This window comes from Carcharodon carcharias, chromosome 3 (assembly GCF_017639515.1).
Source record: "Carcharodon carcharias isolate sCarCar2 chromosome 3, sCarCar2.pri, whole genome shotgun sequence".
NCBI classification, from domain to species: Eukaryota; Metazoa; Chordata; class Chondrichthyes; order Lamniformes; family Lamnidae; genus Carcharodon; species Carcharodon carcharias.
In genome coordinates this window covers 143,700,579-143,719,475 of record NC_054469.1, presented here as the reverse complement: position 1 = coordinate 143,719,475, position 18,897 = coordinate 143,700,579, and the positions used below count along the sequence as shown (strand labels likewise).

At 43.8% G+C, this 18,897-nt stretch overlaps 1 protein-coding gene across 13 annotated transcripts in view; it reads left to right on the top strand.

The window, feature by feature from the left end:
• osbpl3b (oxysterol binding protein-like 3b) overlaps positions 1–18,897 on the top strand; it is a 237,289-nt gene that overhangs the window by 105,641 nt on the left and 112,751 nt on the right. For all 13 annotated transcript variants that reach the window (XM_041183816.1, XM_041183809.1, XM_041183813.1 and 10 more), the window contains 4 exons: positions 11,456–11,588; positions 12,795–12,898; positions 13,065–13,157; positions 13,800–13,956. In XM_041183816.1, the coding sequence (XP_041039750.1) occupies positions 11,456–11,588; positions 12,795–12,898; positions 13,065–13,157; positions 13,800–13,956 (487 nt within the window). The remainder of the gene's footprint in view (positions 1–11,455; positions 11,589–12,794; positions 12,899–13,064; positions 13,158–13,799; positions 13,957–18,897) is intronic.

Below are 18,897 nucleotides of genomic sequence, written 5' to 3'. Positions count from 1 at the left end.
TGTGAAGGAGTCCTTCACCGTGTATGTGGAAAATTTGGTCAAAACTGCTTGTAAGAATTCACCCAACTATTCGGCCAATTCATGTTATGCAGAAGTGGTCATAGATAAGATAGGGCCTAAAGGGACATCAATTTTGTGTGTCTTGGGCAGCCCATACCTAGCGGATGTAGCGAACCGTGAGGACAACCCCTATCATATTTATCATGCAGTAGCTCATTGCTCTTACATAAGTCCAGCAATCATTTTCTTTGCTTACTTTCGAGCAAGGCTGTCTGGTCATGTTAAGCAGCAGGCCCAATGAATATGAATTTGGACCTGTCATTAAGAATGGCATGCATTTTGTTGATAAAGTCAAGCTTGTTAAGGATGACTATTCCTGTCCCTTTATCAGGTTTACTGATGTGTATGTCTAGGTAGCTCTTAAGGCCTTGTACCGCTGTCAGACATTCAGTCCACCATCTTTCCACTTTCCAAGCAGCAGCATTGAAAAGGGGCTCTGTCCAGGTTTGAATGCCTGGCCCCCATCTATACTGTTTCTACTGGAACCTCTGTGCCTCTCATCATGGAAGTCATCTCTCATGGAAAAGTGAATTATCCATCAGTGTTCAGCCTGTCGACCTCTGTGAAAGGATACACCATTGGATTTGGATTCTGGATTCACATGAAACAATAACCCTTTGCTCTGTGGTCTTTGCCCTGTAAAGCTTTCTTTTCTCCCCCCCCCTGCCCCCCCAGCTGAAAACAAACTGTTCATAATCTGTAGAAGAATTCAAAATAGTAGAAATCTTTTAAACTCTTATTCCTTTTAGAAATATGACACCTAACATATGCTCTAATATCTCCATTACTGTTGAGCAGGTAAAAGTATTTTAATCAAGCAAAAGCATTTTAAGCAAAACAGTTCATGTCTATAGTTAGACAAGTACAGCGATTCACTCGGATGAGTATGAGCTAGCATTTTCTTGAACATCACAGCTCATGAGATTTTCTTTAGCTATCTGTTAATTATATGGTAGACCCATTGTATGTGTACCATTTGTGTTCTGGAGGCGTTTCTAGTTAATTAATCTTACCCTTGTGTTTATCATTAATATGAACGAGCTTGAGAAGTTAGTTTTACATGCTGTTCGAGTTTTAAACATGAGGATAAAAGAGCACTTTATGCAAGACAGGGCATTCCATTAAGGTTCAATGGAATGGAATTGCTTCATTTGTCTGAGATGAATATAAGAATACTTTATTAATTAATATGTCCAGAATACCTTCTGAAAAGCAGGAGGTCTGTTTAAAATATGAGCTGCAATTATGCTTTTCCCTATCTCTCATGCAAGTAGCTTTTATTTACCCAAGTACAGAATAAAATTGTGAAGCATTATTTAAGCTGGGAGCATTAATGAAGTGGAAAATGTAATACTTAAAAACAAAACTCGATAACTTTATGACATAGCAGAAGTATTGAGCTGGGAAAACTTCACTAAGATTTTGGGCTGAATTTTTAGCACATCAGGCAAGCACGTACCCAATCTGAGTAAGCATAATATGACGTATGATGACATCAGGTGAGCATCCCGATATTATTGTGCACTCGCAAGCTGGAGTTGGCAGCACGTCCACTGACAATTGAAAGGCCTATTAACGTCATTATAAAGGTAAAAGAAATTTTTCGCTGCCTGTCTAACCTTTTGGTTGGCAGGCAGGCGAAAATTTTTTGGAAACCTCATCCACGGGTAGGATGAGGTTTCCAACAGAAAGTAAAAATTTTAAAACAGAATCACATGAGAGGACATGTTTTATAACGTTTTAACATCTTTATTTTGTATTTTGAAAACTGTTCTGCCTCAGGAAGATTTTCGTGCATGCACGAAGTGCACACTCCCCACTCCCCGCAAACACACAGGCAGTGCTGCTGCTCGCGTTTCATGCTGGGTGGGCCTTAATTGGCACACCAGCACGAAAGCACAGTCTGGCCCCGATCACAGGCCTCAGTCGGTTTCCTGACCGCCCCTGCCAAGCCCGCCCGACAAGGGCAGAATTTTGCCCTTTTATTTTCAACATTGTGAGAAAGGGGAGGATTTTCCGGTTGGCGAGTGGGGGTGGGGCTGAATCAGCTGTGTGCCCGCTGACCTGTCAACAGCCAATTGAGGCCATTTAGAAAGCAATTAACATCATTAATAGACCTGCCTGTCCAACCTTAGGGTTGGCGGACAGGCCGGGAGCCCTGGCGGGCTTAAGAAAAAGCATAAATCCTCATCCATGGGCGGGATGAGGTTTCGTGAGGGTTTTTAAAGATTTAATAAAGATTTCAGTGAAAGCAATAGACATGTCCCAACTTGTGTCACATGAGGGGATGTGTCAGGGAAATCTTGCTATCGTTTGTTTAACATTTTTAAATTTGGAGCCGGTCTTCCTGAGGCAGCATTTAGCTTCAGGGAGATCAGTATGCGCATGCGAGAAAGAGGGTACTCTTGGCTGAGGGACCCCCCCCCCCCCCCCGCACGGGGAGCGCATAGTGCTTCATGGCGGACGTCATGTTGGCCCACCCATGTAAAATGGCGGCATGGCCCCGATTGGGGGCGCCGATTGGAGGCCTACTGCAGCACTGAAGAGTGGAAGTTTCTACTTTAGGACCTGGACACCCCTAATTGTTAGCAAAAAATGTAAATTTTTCTCATGTAAAATTTATAAGCTTTCAATCAAAATAGATGGTGCACATCCTGATCCTAATGGATAGTTCCCTAATCACGTGGGTTGTCTTTGAATCATAACTAGAATTGTGAATTTGGAATTTTTAACTTGACAAAACAGTGTCATTGAATTAATATTTGTCTAATTCCAAAGAACTAACTCCAGACTGCTGCAGGAAAATTTAACATATTGTTGAAAGTTAGGATAGCACTTTAGTATTGTGTAGGGTTTAATGCATGTGGATAGGGTGAAGCTTAACTGCGACAGGTAACTGCTTTGTAATGTATCTATTATTCAGTGCCATTAAGGATGAGCAACAATACTGGCCTTGCCAGCGATGCTCATATACCATAAATAAATTTAAAAAGAAAGGAAATCTTTCACCATCACTTTAGCTTTTTCCCAACATCTGATGTTAAATGTGTTTGTGACTCTTTGTTGCATATGGCTGTTTGCGGCATATGACTGTCGCATATGGCTGTTTGTCGCATATGGCTGTTTGTCGCATATGGCTGTTTGTCGCATATGGCTGTTTGTCGCATATGGCTGTTTGTCGCATATGGCTGTTTGTCGCATATGGCTGTTTGTCGCATATGGCTGTTTGTCGCATATGGCTGTTTGTCGCATATGGCTGTTTATTGCCATGGCAATTGCAACTGAAAACTGATCTTGGAAAAAAAACAACCTTAAAAATTTTAGTATCATTAGTTATCAAGCATTTGTCGTGATGTATTTTGGACTTCATCCGTTTAAAAAAAAGTTAAGGATAAAAGATGAGATGAAATGATAGGAAGGATAAGTGAAGGACAAAGGGCATTTGTCAGTGTGAGACAATTATTTTCTGCCTATATTGAATTATTGATTTGAATTCCTTATTAGCCACGATATACACAAGATTAAGATCAATTGTCTTCTGCAAGCAGGAGGGAATTTACATTATAATTTACTAAATATTTATTAAGTGACTGTAGATTAACTGCAGAGCCATTGGGTTCCATCTGTTTCAATTTGATTGTTTGTTGGCTGTATGGACATAGAGTTGATACCACTTTCATATGATGGGAAAGGCTTATGTGGGATGTCTAATTTAGTTATTCATTTCACGGCGTTTTGGAATGCTGTGTAGAGAAATGAGTTATCTCCTGCAACAGATCTTAGTGGGCAGGTTGATGTGATGTGTTCCATGGCCTGAAACTCAGCATGTTGTCTTCCGTAAAAAGGAATGTTGAGTTATCCTCCAGTGACATTGTTTAGGTGCATGAGGGCACAAGTGTTTTCTCTGGACTGGGTTGGGGGTGCCAACTTGGGAAGTAGTGTTCCAGTCAGTCCAGCTCACTTGTGAGCATCCTATTTGCTTCCTATAGCATTGACGCATTGACGCCTGTATCAGTAGTGCTATGAATTTGGCACTGATGAACTTCCAGAATTTGGTGCAGGGCATATCTGCTGTATAGGTGTTGTAAAAAGCTGGTGTGACAATAGACTCCTGTGGCAGACCGCTGCCGAATCTTTGTGTTCAGCTTGTCTTGTTACTGAGGTAGACATGGAACTTATGGTTGCTGTTTAGGGTTTTGATAAGATTTTTGCAGCTTCGAAAGATTGTTGAAAGCGTCAGATGGCATTGTGTTGTTTACAGGTCTGTGAAGGTATCTTTAGTCTTTAGCCTCTGGAACCCTCTCTCAAAGTTTGTAGTGAGTGTAGGGCAGCTTCTTCCTTCTCTGAAGACCATATGCTTGGTTAGGTGGGTGGTTTCTGAAACTGGCTTTATCCGGTTAAGGATGATCCATTCTACCACCTTGTTAACTGCAGGCAGGAAGGTGATGGGATTGAGCTTTTTAGATAATTAGTTGGTTTTAGTGTGGCAAAGACTTTGGAATTGCTTCATACTTCCAAGTTTATGCTAGTGTCAAAGTTATTGGAGGTAAGTTTGGTAAGCCACACCTGTCCCTTTGTGCCCTGGTCTTGATCAATTCTAGGTAAATGTCATTGATCCTGGCAGCCTTCCTGGACTTGGTTCCTGATGGCTTTGTGTCTATCCCTTCAGTGGTGAAGGCCACCAAAATGCTTGCATGTGGAGCAGCTTTTTGCAGAGAGAGAGCTTAAGGAGCTTTTTCACTACATTTGATTTTTGTGGTAGTTGTCCTTGAGTTGATTAGGAGGCAGGCTGTAATGTTATGTACACTGATCTTTGTCTCATGGGAGCAGTGAGGTGATGCTGAGCTGGTGAATCATGTTCGTGTTTTCTGCCAGAGCATGAGGGACCCAGATTTTCAGGAGTTTCTTGCCATTGCTCTAAACTGCCTTTATCTTGAAAATCCATGAGTGCTACAGCTGTATCTCGTTCTTGAATGTCAATAAGTTCTGCAGCAGCCTCTGTCTTCTGGGACCAGCATGGCAAGAATTCTTTCCTTAGCCACCTGGGATACTTCTGGCAGCTCCCACTTTCAACAGTTCAGCAAAAGGTTTATAGTTGAATGGGGACGGCGGTATTCTCTGGAATACGTTCCTGACAATGATATTGAAGGTCACCCATGAAACCTCATGGCAGGTATGGGGGGGTCACAGTCTTAGAATAAAGGCTGGCCATTTACTGCTGAGAAGAGAAGTCTCTTCACTCAGAGGATTGTGAATTTTTTGGAATTCTGTAACCACAAGAGCTGTGGATTTTTCAGCCATTTACTATATTCAAGACATTGATGGATGGATTTTTGGAGGCTAAGGGAATTGAGATGTGGGGATAGTTTGGTAAGGTGGAATTGAGGTAGAAAATCAGCCATAATCTGACTATATGGCAGAGCAGGCTTGAGGAGTAGAATGACCTTCGCTTGCTCCTATTTTTATGTTCATATGTTAATGATTTGAAGTTACTTAGCTAGAGCAAAGGATTAGAACATCCCGAGTTAGTGATTCTTGATTGATAGCTGTGTCTGGCATGAAGTTATGGGCCACTCTTGCAGGACCTATGAGCCTTTGTAGTCTCTTTTGACTGATCATCTTGGCCATCAATTTCTAATTACAGGTTTGTGTTGAGATACCTGCGGTTAGTTAGTAAGTCAGCCCAGACAGCAGAGATTCTAGATTGGTTTGATTCCATGATATTGTTTCACCACATTGAATCACATCCTCAGTTATCTCCACAAGTGAACAGTTGACTGGCAAATTTGTCTGCTGGGCTCCTGACTCTCTTCATTGCTGTTTTGTGTTTCTGTTCACTTTGTTTGCATTACACAGTAGCCACCGGTGACTTACATTCCAATTTATTTTTCCTCCTGTGCCTGTATAGCTATCTCTGATCTACCCCAGGGTCTGTTGCTGGCCATATCCCCTTAATGGATGTGCTATCTCTGATGGCATCATCCATAAACATAGGGTGGCAATGTGGTTGTAATTTTCCCTTTGTCCACAGCACATGTAACTCCTTCAAAGAACTCCAATAAATTTGTTAAACATGATTCCCCTTTCACAAAACCATGTTAACTCTGCCTGATTGCCTTGAATTTTTATACGTGCCCAGCTATAACATCTTTAATAATAGCTTCTAACATTTTCCTCTATGACAGACGTTATTCTAACTGGCCTGTAGTTCCCTGCTTTCTGTCTATCTCCCTTTTTGGATAAGGGAGTTACGTGTGCTGTTTTCCAATCGAATGGAACCTTCCCTGAGTCTAGGGAATTTTGGAAAATTAAAACCAGTGCATCAACTACCTCACTAGCCACTTCTTTCAAGACCTTAGGGTGAAGTTCATCTGGACCTGAAGGTTTTTCAGCCCGCAGCCCCAACAATTTACTCAATTCCACTTTCCTAGTGATTGTAATTTTCCCGAGTCCCTCCCTCCCTTTCATTTCCTGATTTATAGTTATTTCTGAGATGTTACTTGTGTCCCTTATAGTGAAAACTGAAGCAATAGACCTGTTTAATTTATCTGCCATCTCCTTGCTTTCCATTATCAATTCCCCAAGCGTACTTTCTGTAGGACCAATGCTCACTTTAACTCTTTATTTACTTAAATATCCATAGAAACTCTTACTACCCATCTTTACATTACTAGCTAGCTTTCTCTCATACTCTAATTTTTCACTCCTTATTAATGTTTTTGTGATTGGAAGTTTCCAATCTTCTGACCTGCCTTCTGAGCTATCTTTGCGTAATTATATGCTTTTTCTTTAAATTTGATACTGTCTTTAACTTTTTTAGTTAATCACATATATGCAGGCCCTCCCCTTGGAATTTTTCTTTCTCATTGGAATAAATATATTCTGAAATATTCCTGTAAATGTCTGTCACTGAACTTATATTGACATATCCCTTAATCTCATTTGCCAGTTCACTTTAGCTAATTCTGCTTTCATGCCCTCATAATTGCCCTTATTTAAGTTAAAATACTAGTCTTGGACCCACTTGTTTCTCCCTTAAAACGAATGTGAAATGCAATCCTATTTTGATCACTGTAACCTTGGGGTGCCTTCACTATGAGGTCATCAATTGACCCGCTCTTGTTGCTCCAATACCAGGTCTAGTATAGCCTGCCCTCTGTTAACGTGCTGTTAAGACCATAAGACATAGGAGCAGAAATTAGGCCATTTGGCCCATCGTGTCTGCTCTGCCATTCAATCATGGCTGATAAGTTTCTCAACCCCGTTCCCCTGCCTTCTCCCTGTAACCTTTGATCGCTTTACCAATCAAGAACCTATCTATCTTGGTCTTAAATACACTCAATGACCTGGCTCCCACAGCCTTCTGTGGCAATGAATTCCATAGATTCACCACTCTAAAGAAGTTTCTCCTCATCTCTGTTCTAAAAGGTCTTCCCTTTACTCTGAGGATGTGCCCTCAGGTCCTAGTCTCTCCTTCTAATGGAAACATCTTCCCCACATCCACTCTATCCAGGCCTTTCAGTATTCTGTAAGTTTCAATCAGATCCCCCCTCATCCTTCTAAAATCCATCGAGTATAGACCCGTAGTCCTCAAATGTTCCTCATATGTTAAGCCTTTTCGTTCCTGGGATCGTTCTCGTGAACCTCCTCTGGACCCTCTCCAGGGCCAGCACGTCCTTGCTGAGATACGGGGCCCAAAATTGCTCACAATATTCTAAATGTGGTCTGACCAGAGCCTGAGAGAGCCTCAGCAGCACATCCCTGCTTTTATATTCCAATCCTGTCATAATAAATGCCAGCATTGCTTTTGCCTTCCTGACTATTGACTCAACCTGCAAGTTAACCTGTTGTTAGAAACTATCCTGTAAAAATTATATGATCTCCTCATCTATGCTACCTTTGCCCATCTGATTTTTCCAGTCTATATGTAGACTAAAATCCCCCATGATTATTGCTGAACCTTTCTGACAAGCTCCCATTATCTCTTTTATACTCTGTCCTACCATGTAGTTACAATTAGGGGGCCTGTACACCACAAATGACTCCCTGCCTTTATCGTTTCTCATCTCTACTCGAATCGCTTCTACATCCTGGTTTCCTGAACTTAGCACATTAGAAAGGGATGACCTAATACCATCATTAATTAACAGAGCCACCCCTCCACCTTTTCCTAACTTCCTGTCCTTCCTAAATGTCACATATCTTTCAATATTTAGATCCCAACCCCTGTCATCCTGTACCAATGTCAATGTAATGGCTCTCAGATAGTACTTACTTCTATTTGCACTATTGGTTCATCTTTGTTTTGAATGCTAAGTGAATTTAGATACAGTGTCTTTAGTTTTCTCCTTCTATTATTTTTGTAGCATCTAGCCTTATCTGCTGATTTACTCTTAGATTTGTATTCTTTGTCCCTTCCTGTCACAGTCTGTTTATCATTTCCCATGTTAATACTTTTCTCTCCTGTCTTGCCTGTACTCTTTGGTTTGTCACATCTTCACAAATTTGATCTCCTGCCCCCATTGTTCAGTTAAAACCCACTCTACTTCCCTAGTTATGTGGCTTGCAAGGGCACCAGCCCCAGCATAGTTCAGGTGTAGACCGTCCCAATGGTACAGATCCCCCTTTCCCCAGTACAGGTGCCCCACAAAAGGAATCCACTTCTCCCACACCAGTCTTTGAACCATGGATTTATTTCTCTAATCATATTTGTCCTATGCCAATTTGCACATGGCTCAGGTAATAATCCAGAAATTATTACCTTTGGGGTCCGCTTAATTTGGTGCCTAGCTCGTCATACTGACTATGCAGAGCCTCCTTCCACATCCTGCTTATGTTGTTGATACCTACATGGACCACGACCACTGGATTCTCCCCCTCCAACTGCAAGTTTTTCTTGAGCCCTGAGCAGATGTCCTGAGCCCTGGTACCGGGCAGGCAACACAGCCATCTGGATTCTCGCTCTTTGCTACAGAGAACAATGTCAATCCCCCTCACTATACTGTCCCCTATGATCACTACATTCCTTTTTTCACTACCCCCCCCGCCTCTCCCCGCCCCCCCTCCAATTTGAATGGCTCCTTGTACCACAGTGCCATGGTCAGTTTGCTCATCCACCCTGCGGCCCCTGCTTTCACCCAAATAAGCAGAGAGAACCTCAATTGCAGACGCTCATGCTCCTGCATTCCTGCGCCCTGCGTCCCCTTACCTGCCTCACTCGCAGTCACAGCCTCCTGTCCCTGACCCCTGACCAAATCAGAAGACTGTCCTAAGTGGTGTGACTGCTTCCTGGGAAAAAGCATCCAGGTAACTTTCTCCCTCCCTGATGTGTCACAGAATCTGCAGCTCAGCCTCCAGCTCAATGACTTGGAGCTGAAGCTCCCCAAGCCTCAAACACTTATTGCAGATGTGTTTACCTTGGATCACAATGTTATCCAAGAGCTTCCATGCTGCAGCCATGACACATCACCGGTCCTGCCATCCTTAATGTGTTTTAAATAATTACTTAATTATATTAATCACTTATTTATGTTACTTTATTATATATTTTATTAACTTTACCACCAATTTATGTACTGTTTTAAACCTTAGGGATAGAATAGAATTTACTCACTTGCCAGATACTCACTAAACTCACCCTGTAGTAGAACAAGAACCAATTCCTATGGGGTGAGAAAGATAGAAAAAGGAACCAAACACCTCCTCTCCCCAACCCCTCCAACCCCTTCACCGAGCTCCCGTCTCACTAAACTCCAAGCCCTCACTCAGTTAGCTCAGCTGCATTCCTTTTACCAACATGCTCAGCTGTCATATACACCTCAGTCCAGAATTGTGGAATTTTGACATTATCCCAAAGTTCACTTCGGCACCCCCATATTCAATTCATCACAGACACTTGTTTTCATCTCAAAGATTGCCCATCTCTCTCCCTACCTTGCTCTTCTGTTGCATGTATGCTAATCCATGCATTTAATACTTCAGGAGCTCACTTCTTTTTGGCACCCTTGCTTCCACCAGCACAGATAATCCAAAGATGATTTTTTTTTCACTCTTGCCTGCAGCAAAGCCCACACCCCTTCTCCAATCAATTTGTATTTGTATACTGCTTGTAATGTTATAAATATTCCCAAGGCATTTCACACGACAGTGTTATTGAACAAAATATAACACTGAGGAATTGATCACAGACGGCCTTGTCTGTGATTGAGATGACTGGAGTAAAGAGGCCACATTTGATGGCAAGCTCAAGGGTTTGGCTGGGAACATGGGTAGGGTTGCTTATATGAAAGGCAGGATTACGGGAGTATTGGAAGACAGTGGACCCTGAGGGGACAGAGCATGATGAGTTGAGATGGAGGTTGAAATCATGCAGGGTAATTGCTGGGTAGAGTTAGAGGGAGGAAATTAATGAAGATATCTCGCTGAAGAACTTGGCATGATACTTGGGTGAGCAATAGAGAATGAGGATTTTAAATGGGAGGTGGGAGGGGAGGAACAAGGTGAGAAAGTGCCAGATGAGTAGGGGGACAGAGCTTGGTGTGATTTTGTAGCAAAAGCCCCACTACCTTCATGACAGTTTGGGTGGAGCAAGTGATGAAAAGTACAACCAGGAGATCCTTCATGTCTACAAAAATAAAGACAAATACTGAAGGTGTGATAAATACTGAAGATGGTTCAGTTTCTGGCCCAGACCATTGGGTGTATATTTTTCATTATGCTTCAAAGAAAGTAATGAACTGTTCCAACCAAAGAGAAAAGAAAAGAGTGCTGTGATGCTGGGTTCATCTTAGATAAGAAAATCTGTGACTGTCCTGTCAGCCTTATAAAGAAAATATGGTAACAGCAGGAAACGAAACTAAAAGTTGAAGGTAGAAAAAAGCTGATGCATATTAGTAGCAGCACGTTACTTGGCATCACAAATGTTAGTGTGAAGATTTGCACCTGCAGTTCTTCACTGAATGAGCCCCAGATTTCAATAGTCTCACCAGGAAACATAAAAGAGAATTTGAGTGCTCCAAGAATGGAGCAGTTCAGGAAAATGTCAGCAACACTGAAGTATAAATTGAATCAAAGTAATTTATGAAAACTGTAGACTAATTTCCAATACTTCCATAGATAATCTTTAAAAAAAAACTGCATTCCTGAGCAATGTTGACTCTTTGCTTTGATAGGAATACTTTATCATTTTTCATGTGCCAAACCTGATGTGCTTTTAAGTTTCTTACAAAAAAATGCACAAATACTTCATAACAGGTACGTATGCAAATTTTACCCTTGAAGCCAAATGTTTTGTGCACAATTTATAATATTTTTTGCCATCCCATTGTTCCATATACTAATACCAAAAACACACAATCTTTATTTTCAGAGCAGTAATGAATGTTAATTTTTCCAGTTGCAGAGGGGCAGTCTAACCAAACAACTGTCGTTCCAAAGTAGCCCAACTTTTCCTCTTGCTTATGCCAGCAGCCAGTCGAAGGTGGCAGCGTGGTTGCAAAGCTCTGAAGATATAGATAAATGTTCAAGAGGTGAAAGCATTTTTACTTTTATGGAATAAAAAGTTGAGCAAAAACTTAATACTAAGAATGAAATAGCCAATTAGCTTAATTGAATTGTTGTCCTTTCTGCAGGATTTTACTTCAGTCTACCTTTGCTCTTCCCCCTACCCACCCCACTTCCCAAATCCATCTCTGTACATGCACATAGAGATTGTGTTTGTGCGAGTTGAGTGTCTTGCAGCTCTATTGTTTTCACTTCTGGAGCCAACCTTTGAATACAGATTGAAATGTCTTTGAGCACTTTTAACATAGTATCTTGTGGGCATGCATTCATAACACGAAATACCTCTAACTGAATCTTCCGAGCAACAGCACTGTTGAGCAGATTGCTGCTGCAAGTGAAGGCTCTCCTGACCCGCGCTACTGCGTGTTTCTTCCAAGATCTCCAATCCCAGCTGTCAAAGAAATGCACAGCTTAGCATCTCTTGGGAAACCCAGTTGGAGTGCAGTCGTAGTAAGACAGGCTATGTCCCTTTTTAACACCACCAATTGCCGTATGGTAAATTTAAAGGTCCAGTCTTTGAATGTTAGCGAATGGGTGAGTGGATGGGTAGAGTGGGTAGCCGGGTCAGTGAGGTGATGGAAGTTCAGTTGAGGAGCTAGACCAGGCATTAGATCAGATATTAATCTAACATTTCCTGGGTATGCAGGTAAATACCGTGGATCACTCCCAAGTCTCCAACTGTAGCCCAAAATCAGCGATGTTCGCAAAGGATCCTGGGGAGCAAGAGAATTGCACTTTGAAAGTTTAAACTTCCTGGTAATTCCCACGTAGATCTACACATCAGGACTTCCACAGGGTCCTAACCCGCATATTCAGTAGTATGTTCAGTCTCCAATGAGACTGAAAGACTGAGTCATAGAGGTCTACAGCACAGAAAAAAGCCCTTCAGCCCATAAAGTACCTAACTATTCTAATCCCATTTTCCAGCACTAGGCCCATAGCCTTGTATGCTATGGCATCGAGAGTGAACATCTAAATGCAAATACAAATTTAGCCCCTCCTCTGTTATCTCCAGGAGTAATATTTATCTCCATGATCTTTTGCATATGGTGAATCTATGAAGTGTGTTGTGGCTGTTTTTATTTGTTGTTTTGCATGTTGTGTTTTTCATGGGTTTGAGAACCTTTAATGCATTTTTTTATAGGCTTTTTCTAATGTTTTTTTTCTTCTAGATCTTTTTCAGTGTCATTCCAGTTTAACAGAATTGACCAAGCTTTTACAGAACATGGAGGTTATTCATAGGACATACTCAGCACCAACTATAAATGCTATTCAGGTATGTCAGTCAGATATTTTTGCTCACCTTGATTGAAGTTGAAGCAGAAATAAGTGAACATTACTTTTGATTTCAGGGTGTGAGCTATGGAACCAAATAAAGTTAACTCTTATATTTAAATGGATTGTTTTCTGATAAAGTTGCAATTTTTTCACCCTTATTAAAGGGATATGTCCTTGAAAGTCCCAAAAAGGAAAAACGTCTTCCGAGAAGGTGGCGCACCAAAAGTTTTGGCAAAGAAGCTAAATCAACACTACAGGTAACGCTTCCTCAAAATGGATGCTATGTTTATAGCATTAGTTTGGTATTGTCAAACATTATGATGTGATTATTTTCAACTGTGGTTCTAGTCATTACCAGCTTTGTCGTTAACCAATCTTGGGAAAAAAATTGGTAGTGACTAATTATAAAAGACAAATCAGCTATCGATCTACATGCCTCTATATTGGGTTAATTATGTTCACATTTAACTTCTTTTCTCTCCCCTGCCTTCCTTCCCCCCACCCTGATCACAAGTACACACAAGCATGTGTACACGCACATCCTTGTTGTGTGGCAGTTGTCTTTCAAACTATGATTAGCATTGCTACATAGAACTTTCTTGTATGTTGTTACTGCCCCATGTGCCTATTTCAATGTTTAAACCAATTTGAAGTGTGAGCAACTTTGGCTGAGGTTTAGCTAGGTTATATCTTTTAGAAAAGCAAAATACTGGATGCTGGAGATCTGAAGTAAAAACCGAAGGTCCTGGAAAAACTCAGCAGGTCTGGCAGGACCAGTGGAGAGAGAAGTAGAGTTAATGTTTCAAGTCCAATATAACTCCTCCTCTTGTTAGTTCCAAAGAAGAGTCATAGCCAGAATGTGTTCAGCGAGAAGTAATGACATTTTTCGTTTTGTTTAGGTTCCTTCCATCTCAGCCAGCCCAATGCGACTGCATGCATCAAATCCTAACCTGTCTGAGGTATTTTATGCAGAAACAAAACCTTTTTCAGATGGTTCAGACCTGCCTTCAGATTATTCAAAACTGCAAGAAGATTTCTGCCACATTGCCCAAGAAGGTAGAAATGGCTTACTGTATTTGCAAAATGTTAAAATGCAGAAATGACTGTATGTACTTTGGATCACAGGCATCATCAAAAAGGCCATGTGCCTTTTTAAGAAAATATATTGGCAAGATATTGATCTGTTAAACTGGTTTATCTTACAGAAATTACAGCTAATGTTTTATTTTTGATAAGTTTACACCATGATAATACAAATATTTATTTTTTAAAATAAAGTTCAACTAGTGGTTGGCATAAATTGAAGAGACAGTATTGCTCAGATGAAGCAATGGATTAGAATTAACCTCGGACCAGATTTAATCAGATGCTCATTACTGGAGTACATACTGTTGGTTTTACAAGTACCAGATGTCTTTACATCTGCAAAATGGTGGGAGGGGGAAGAGACAGGAAGAAGACAGACTGGATGACATTTCATATGAGTTGCATCAATTTTGAGACAGTGAGTGGAGTTTTACTGCAATCTTTGTGATCCTGATGTAGAGACCAACTAGACGTAGAGACCAAATTTCATGCTGGGTGGCTAATTAAGGGCTGCCCAACGTGAAATGTGTCTGCTCAGTGGTCGGAAGGGCATGGCAGGGATGGGAGCCTGTCAGGCACTGTGTCCAACGGCGACCCGGTGGGGGATTTAAAAACAGCAGAGGAAGCTCTCTGAAGCCACTTTGTTGCTTTGGAGTTGTTTGACAAAACCTTTTTCTTGAGCTGCAATGGCATCTGCACCTGCTGGGTATGCCAGGCATGAGGGCAAGTCCTGTGGGCACTCAGCCCCTCCACCCAACCCTGCCCCCTCTCCTGGTTCTTGGACGAGTGCCTGGGAATCCTCGTGGAGGAGGTCACTGCCAGGTGGGACATCCTTATCCCCCAGGGATGGCAAGAGGAGGCCACTGCACCTGACCAAGAAAGCATGGGAGAGGTGGCAGCCCAGGTCAGTGGCCATGTTGTTGTGTGGCGCATGTGCATGCAGTACCACAAAAGGTTCAATGATCTGCTGTGCTTGGCAAAAGTGAGTACTGAGTTGGCTTGGATCAGCGTGGTGAAGTGTTAACCAGTAAACAAATTAACTGGCCACCCCCCCCCCGTGGTGCTCAGGGGTGTAAAAGTAGTCAGAATGCCAACTGTCAATGACATCGGTGCCGGCCAAAGCGGTGAGCTCTGGCTGCTTGACCTGATTGCTTTGTGGGTTGAGGACCACGACTTGGATGTGCCCTGCAAGGTGTTCCTCAGGTGGGGATGGCCAAGCAATAGTGGTGCTGCATGTAGAGAGTGGATGAATCAATGCTCCTCTGTCCTTTCAGGAGAAGAGAAATTATAACAACATCAAGAGGTCAAGGACATGCGGAAGCCCCTCATGCTCATATTGACGAGCAATGCCTTAGAGATGCAGTGCCAGCTCATTCCAGCAGTCGTGGAGAGGCAACGGTCTCTGATGAAGGAAAGAGTGCAGCGCACAGATGTGAGAGTGTTTGTGTTTAAATGTTATTGTGTTGTCTCACCTGTAATGGAAACCTCAAACCTGGAGTCCTCATTGTTCATTGAAAGACGATGGCACCAGGAAGCAGATTTCCATTGTCTCACCAGCCCGTCTAGCATGCACAGTGACAGCGTGGTGACTGATACTACTGACATGTCGTTTTCCTCCCCTAGAACTGCCATCCAACAAATGATTGCAGGACCCTGAGGAGCCACCCTTGAAACTGGAAGACTAGTGGCTGACTGATGCGCTTGCGTCACACCCCCTCTCTGCACCAGGCACCAGCACAGATATCAACACTTCAGTGGGCATTAGATCATCGGCCACAATGTCAGTGCACAGCGGTGAGGGCACAGCACACTTGTATGAGGAGCAGGCGGAGGCAGAGTGCACCCAGATCGCCAGTAGCTGGAGGACTGCTGGATACCAGGACCCCAGAGTCTAAGGCAGATGATGAGCCCCTGGAGTTGTCCATTAGGCAGCAAATGCGTGAGAGGATCTGGCTGAGATCCATGAGGATATGCATACCGTAGTCTCTGTTGTAGAGGAGTCCCTGCAGAGCATCAGCAATGCATTTGATCCTCAGCACCGAGTGCACCGCCTCCTCCATTAAGAGTGGTGACCCTCATGTAGAGGCAGCTCCAGGAACAGAATCAGGGGTTCCTGGAGTTGTGCTCGGACCTACAAGCTCTCACACAGCCAATGACTTCAGAAGGTCGCTGCTAGTGTGAGAGTTGGATGAGGCACCTAGTGTCTCTGCTGGGTGCCCACCCATCAGTGGTGAGCAGGGAGTTCCAACCCAACCTCATGTTGGCGCATGAGCTGCTTGTCATCTCTGGGGCTTCCTCTCAGGGCGCTCTGGATGACAGCAGTAGCTCTTCTGCCCCTCTGCCAGTGACCATGGCATCTGATGGGTCCATGGTGACTGAGGAGTGCCCAGCTGTGGCACTGGATGCTCCCACCCAAGCAGGGCCTGCGCAGGCTCCACTGGCCAGAGGATGACCACCAAGGTCATCAAGGCCAACAAGACAGCGCAGTCGGCAGGCTGTCTCCAATGCCGCTGCCAGCGAGGAGGGGGCGTGGGGGTCACCAAGACACAGCACTCGCAAGCATAAGTTTAAGGCACCCAGAGCACAAGAGGGACTGTTCATGGGTGATCTTCTGTTCTGCCACGTTTTGTTAATTTGTTTACTGATGTGACCATCAACACCTTTATTGTTATGTTTATTTTCTCTGAGTGTCAACATTATATAAATTTTACTTTTGTGTTAATGGCCTGAGTATGCTTCACTTGTTTTGTAGGTGCAGAGCATGCCAGAATGTCAAACTGGACATGAGTTGCCCCAAACTTTATTGCACAGGTACTGAGTGGACTTGGGGCTCAATGGAATGGGTCATTACAAACATTCGGTAAGGAGGTGACACTCCTGGCTTGAGGTGAAAGCAGTGCCTTGGCAGCCTAGCTGAAGGAGGGTTGAATCAGGGCATCCCTGATGTCCATGCCTCCCAGAAGGTTCCAGAAGCCCGCCTTCATGTGCTCACCGAGTTCTTTCCTGGGCTCCTCTTCTGATCCACCACTGGAGTCATTATCTGTGGCCTGTGGAGCTGCCTCGAAATCCTCATCCTCCAGTGGGTCCCCCCTTGCCAGAGCCAGATTGTGGAGAGTACAGCATGCAAAGACTATCAGAGACACTTGCTCTGGAGGGCCTTGTAGTGCTCCTCCTCAATGGTACTGGCACCTGAGTCTCATCTACAGCAGACCAATGGTTCTCTCTGTCTCTACCCTTGTGGAGGCATGACTCCTGTTATACCTCTGCTCTGGTTCTGTCCTTGGGTGCCGGGCAGGTATCATAAGCCACGTTTTCAATGGATATCCCTTGTCACCCAGCAGCCATCCATCCTGTCGAGCTGGAGCCTCGGCACCTGGGAGTGCCTGAGGATGTAAGCATCATGGCAACTGCCAGGGTACCTTGCACAAACTTGCAGAATCTGCATCTTGTGGTCACAAATTATCTGGATGTTCATGGAGTGGTATCCCTTTCTGTTCACAAAGGCACCCGGCACATCTGCCTTGATGGCCACATGTGCAGTTGATGGCACCCTGGATGCGGGGGAACCCAGCAATCGCAGTGAAGCCTCCAGCTCACTCAGCCTGGCTGGTCTCATCTGTCTGATAATGAATAAATGTCATGACCCACCTGAACAGAGCTTGACGCAACTGTGGACAGTTGATTGGGACACACCGTACAGATCCCCCACTGACTCATGGAAAGAGCCGGAGGCATAGAAGTTGAGGTCCACTGTGACCTTCAGAGCCACGGGCATGGGGTGTTCACCCACACAGCTGGAGGTGATCTCGGGCCCAATCATCTGACATATGGAGGTCACAGTACCCCTGGAGAGGCAGAGTCTCCTCTAGCATTGCACCTCTGACATGTTGAGATAGCTGTATTGTTGCCTCTACATTCTGGCAGCAGGATAGTGGCATCTTCTACAGTCCATTCTGCCTTGGACTCCCCGCTGTCCCTGCCCCCGCTGTGGCTGTGCCTCTCCTCCCACAGGTTGCTCCCTTGGACGCTGCCAATGGACACCTGGCCTTCTCTCTTTTCTGCCCCTGTCTTCTCCCTCGGAGGAGATGCCACCAGTGGAGTAGACAATCCCCTTTACAAGAGAAACAGATCCTTCTGATGACCGGAAGGGTCCACATGGTATAAGTCCTCCAAGGGCCAATGAATTCTGAAGTTAAGACTAGCACTGCAAAGACTTATGCTCAAACAGAGAAAAAGCTGTCAAGTTTCACTAAGCAACCAGCAGCAAACTATCTCCTAAACTCCTCACTGCTGACAATAGCAATGCTCCAAATCCTTTTTATTCTGCTCTTGGATGAGGTTTTGTTAAAAATGTGCTGCCCACCTGCCCATTTTGCCCATGCGATGAGCGCGAAATCACAAGGGCAACGTAAAATTGTGGGTAATAGGGTTTTTAATAGACTTAATTGGCCCTTTAATTTTCAGCTGGTGCGGCTCCGACTCCCGCATGTGCCTGCCGACCTCATCATTGTCACGTGAGCAATATTGCTGGGACGCACAGCCGTCATCGTCTCGCGCGATTTCACGTGCGTTCGGCCAGACATACACCTAACCTCGGAATATAAAATTCAGGCTATTGGGTCGGCATTTGTCAGGAACTAGACCCACGGAGCTATTTTCCCCAGAGGTGACCTAATTGCCTGCCTTCAAGCGTGCTGTCCGATTAAGGATGGCAGGTGGGCTCCCAATGCTGCTGGCTCTATCAGAGCGTCTTTAGCCTTGGCAGGCCCACTGGCAGATGAGGGAACTCCTGAGGCAGGTCGGGGATCAATATGGAGTTGCTTTCAGAGAGTTAAGTTAAAAATAAAAGTTCAGAGGGGCCAAGCTGACAGGCTCCCCTGCAGGGTAAACCCCACCACAAGGATTATTCTT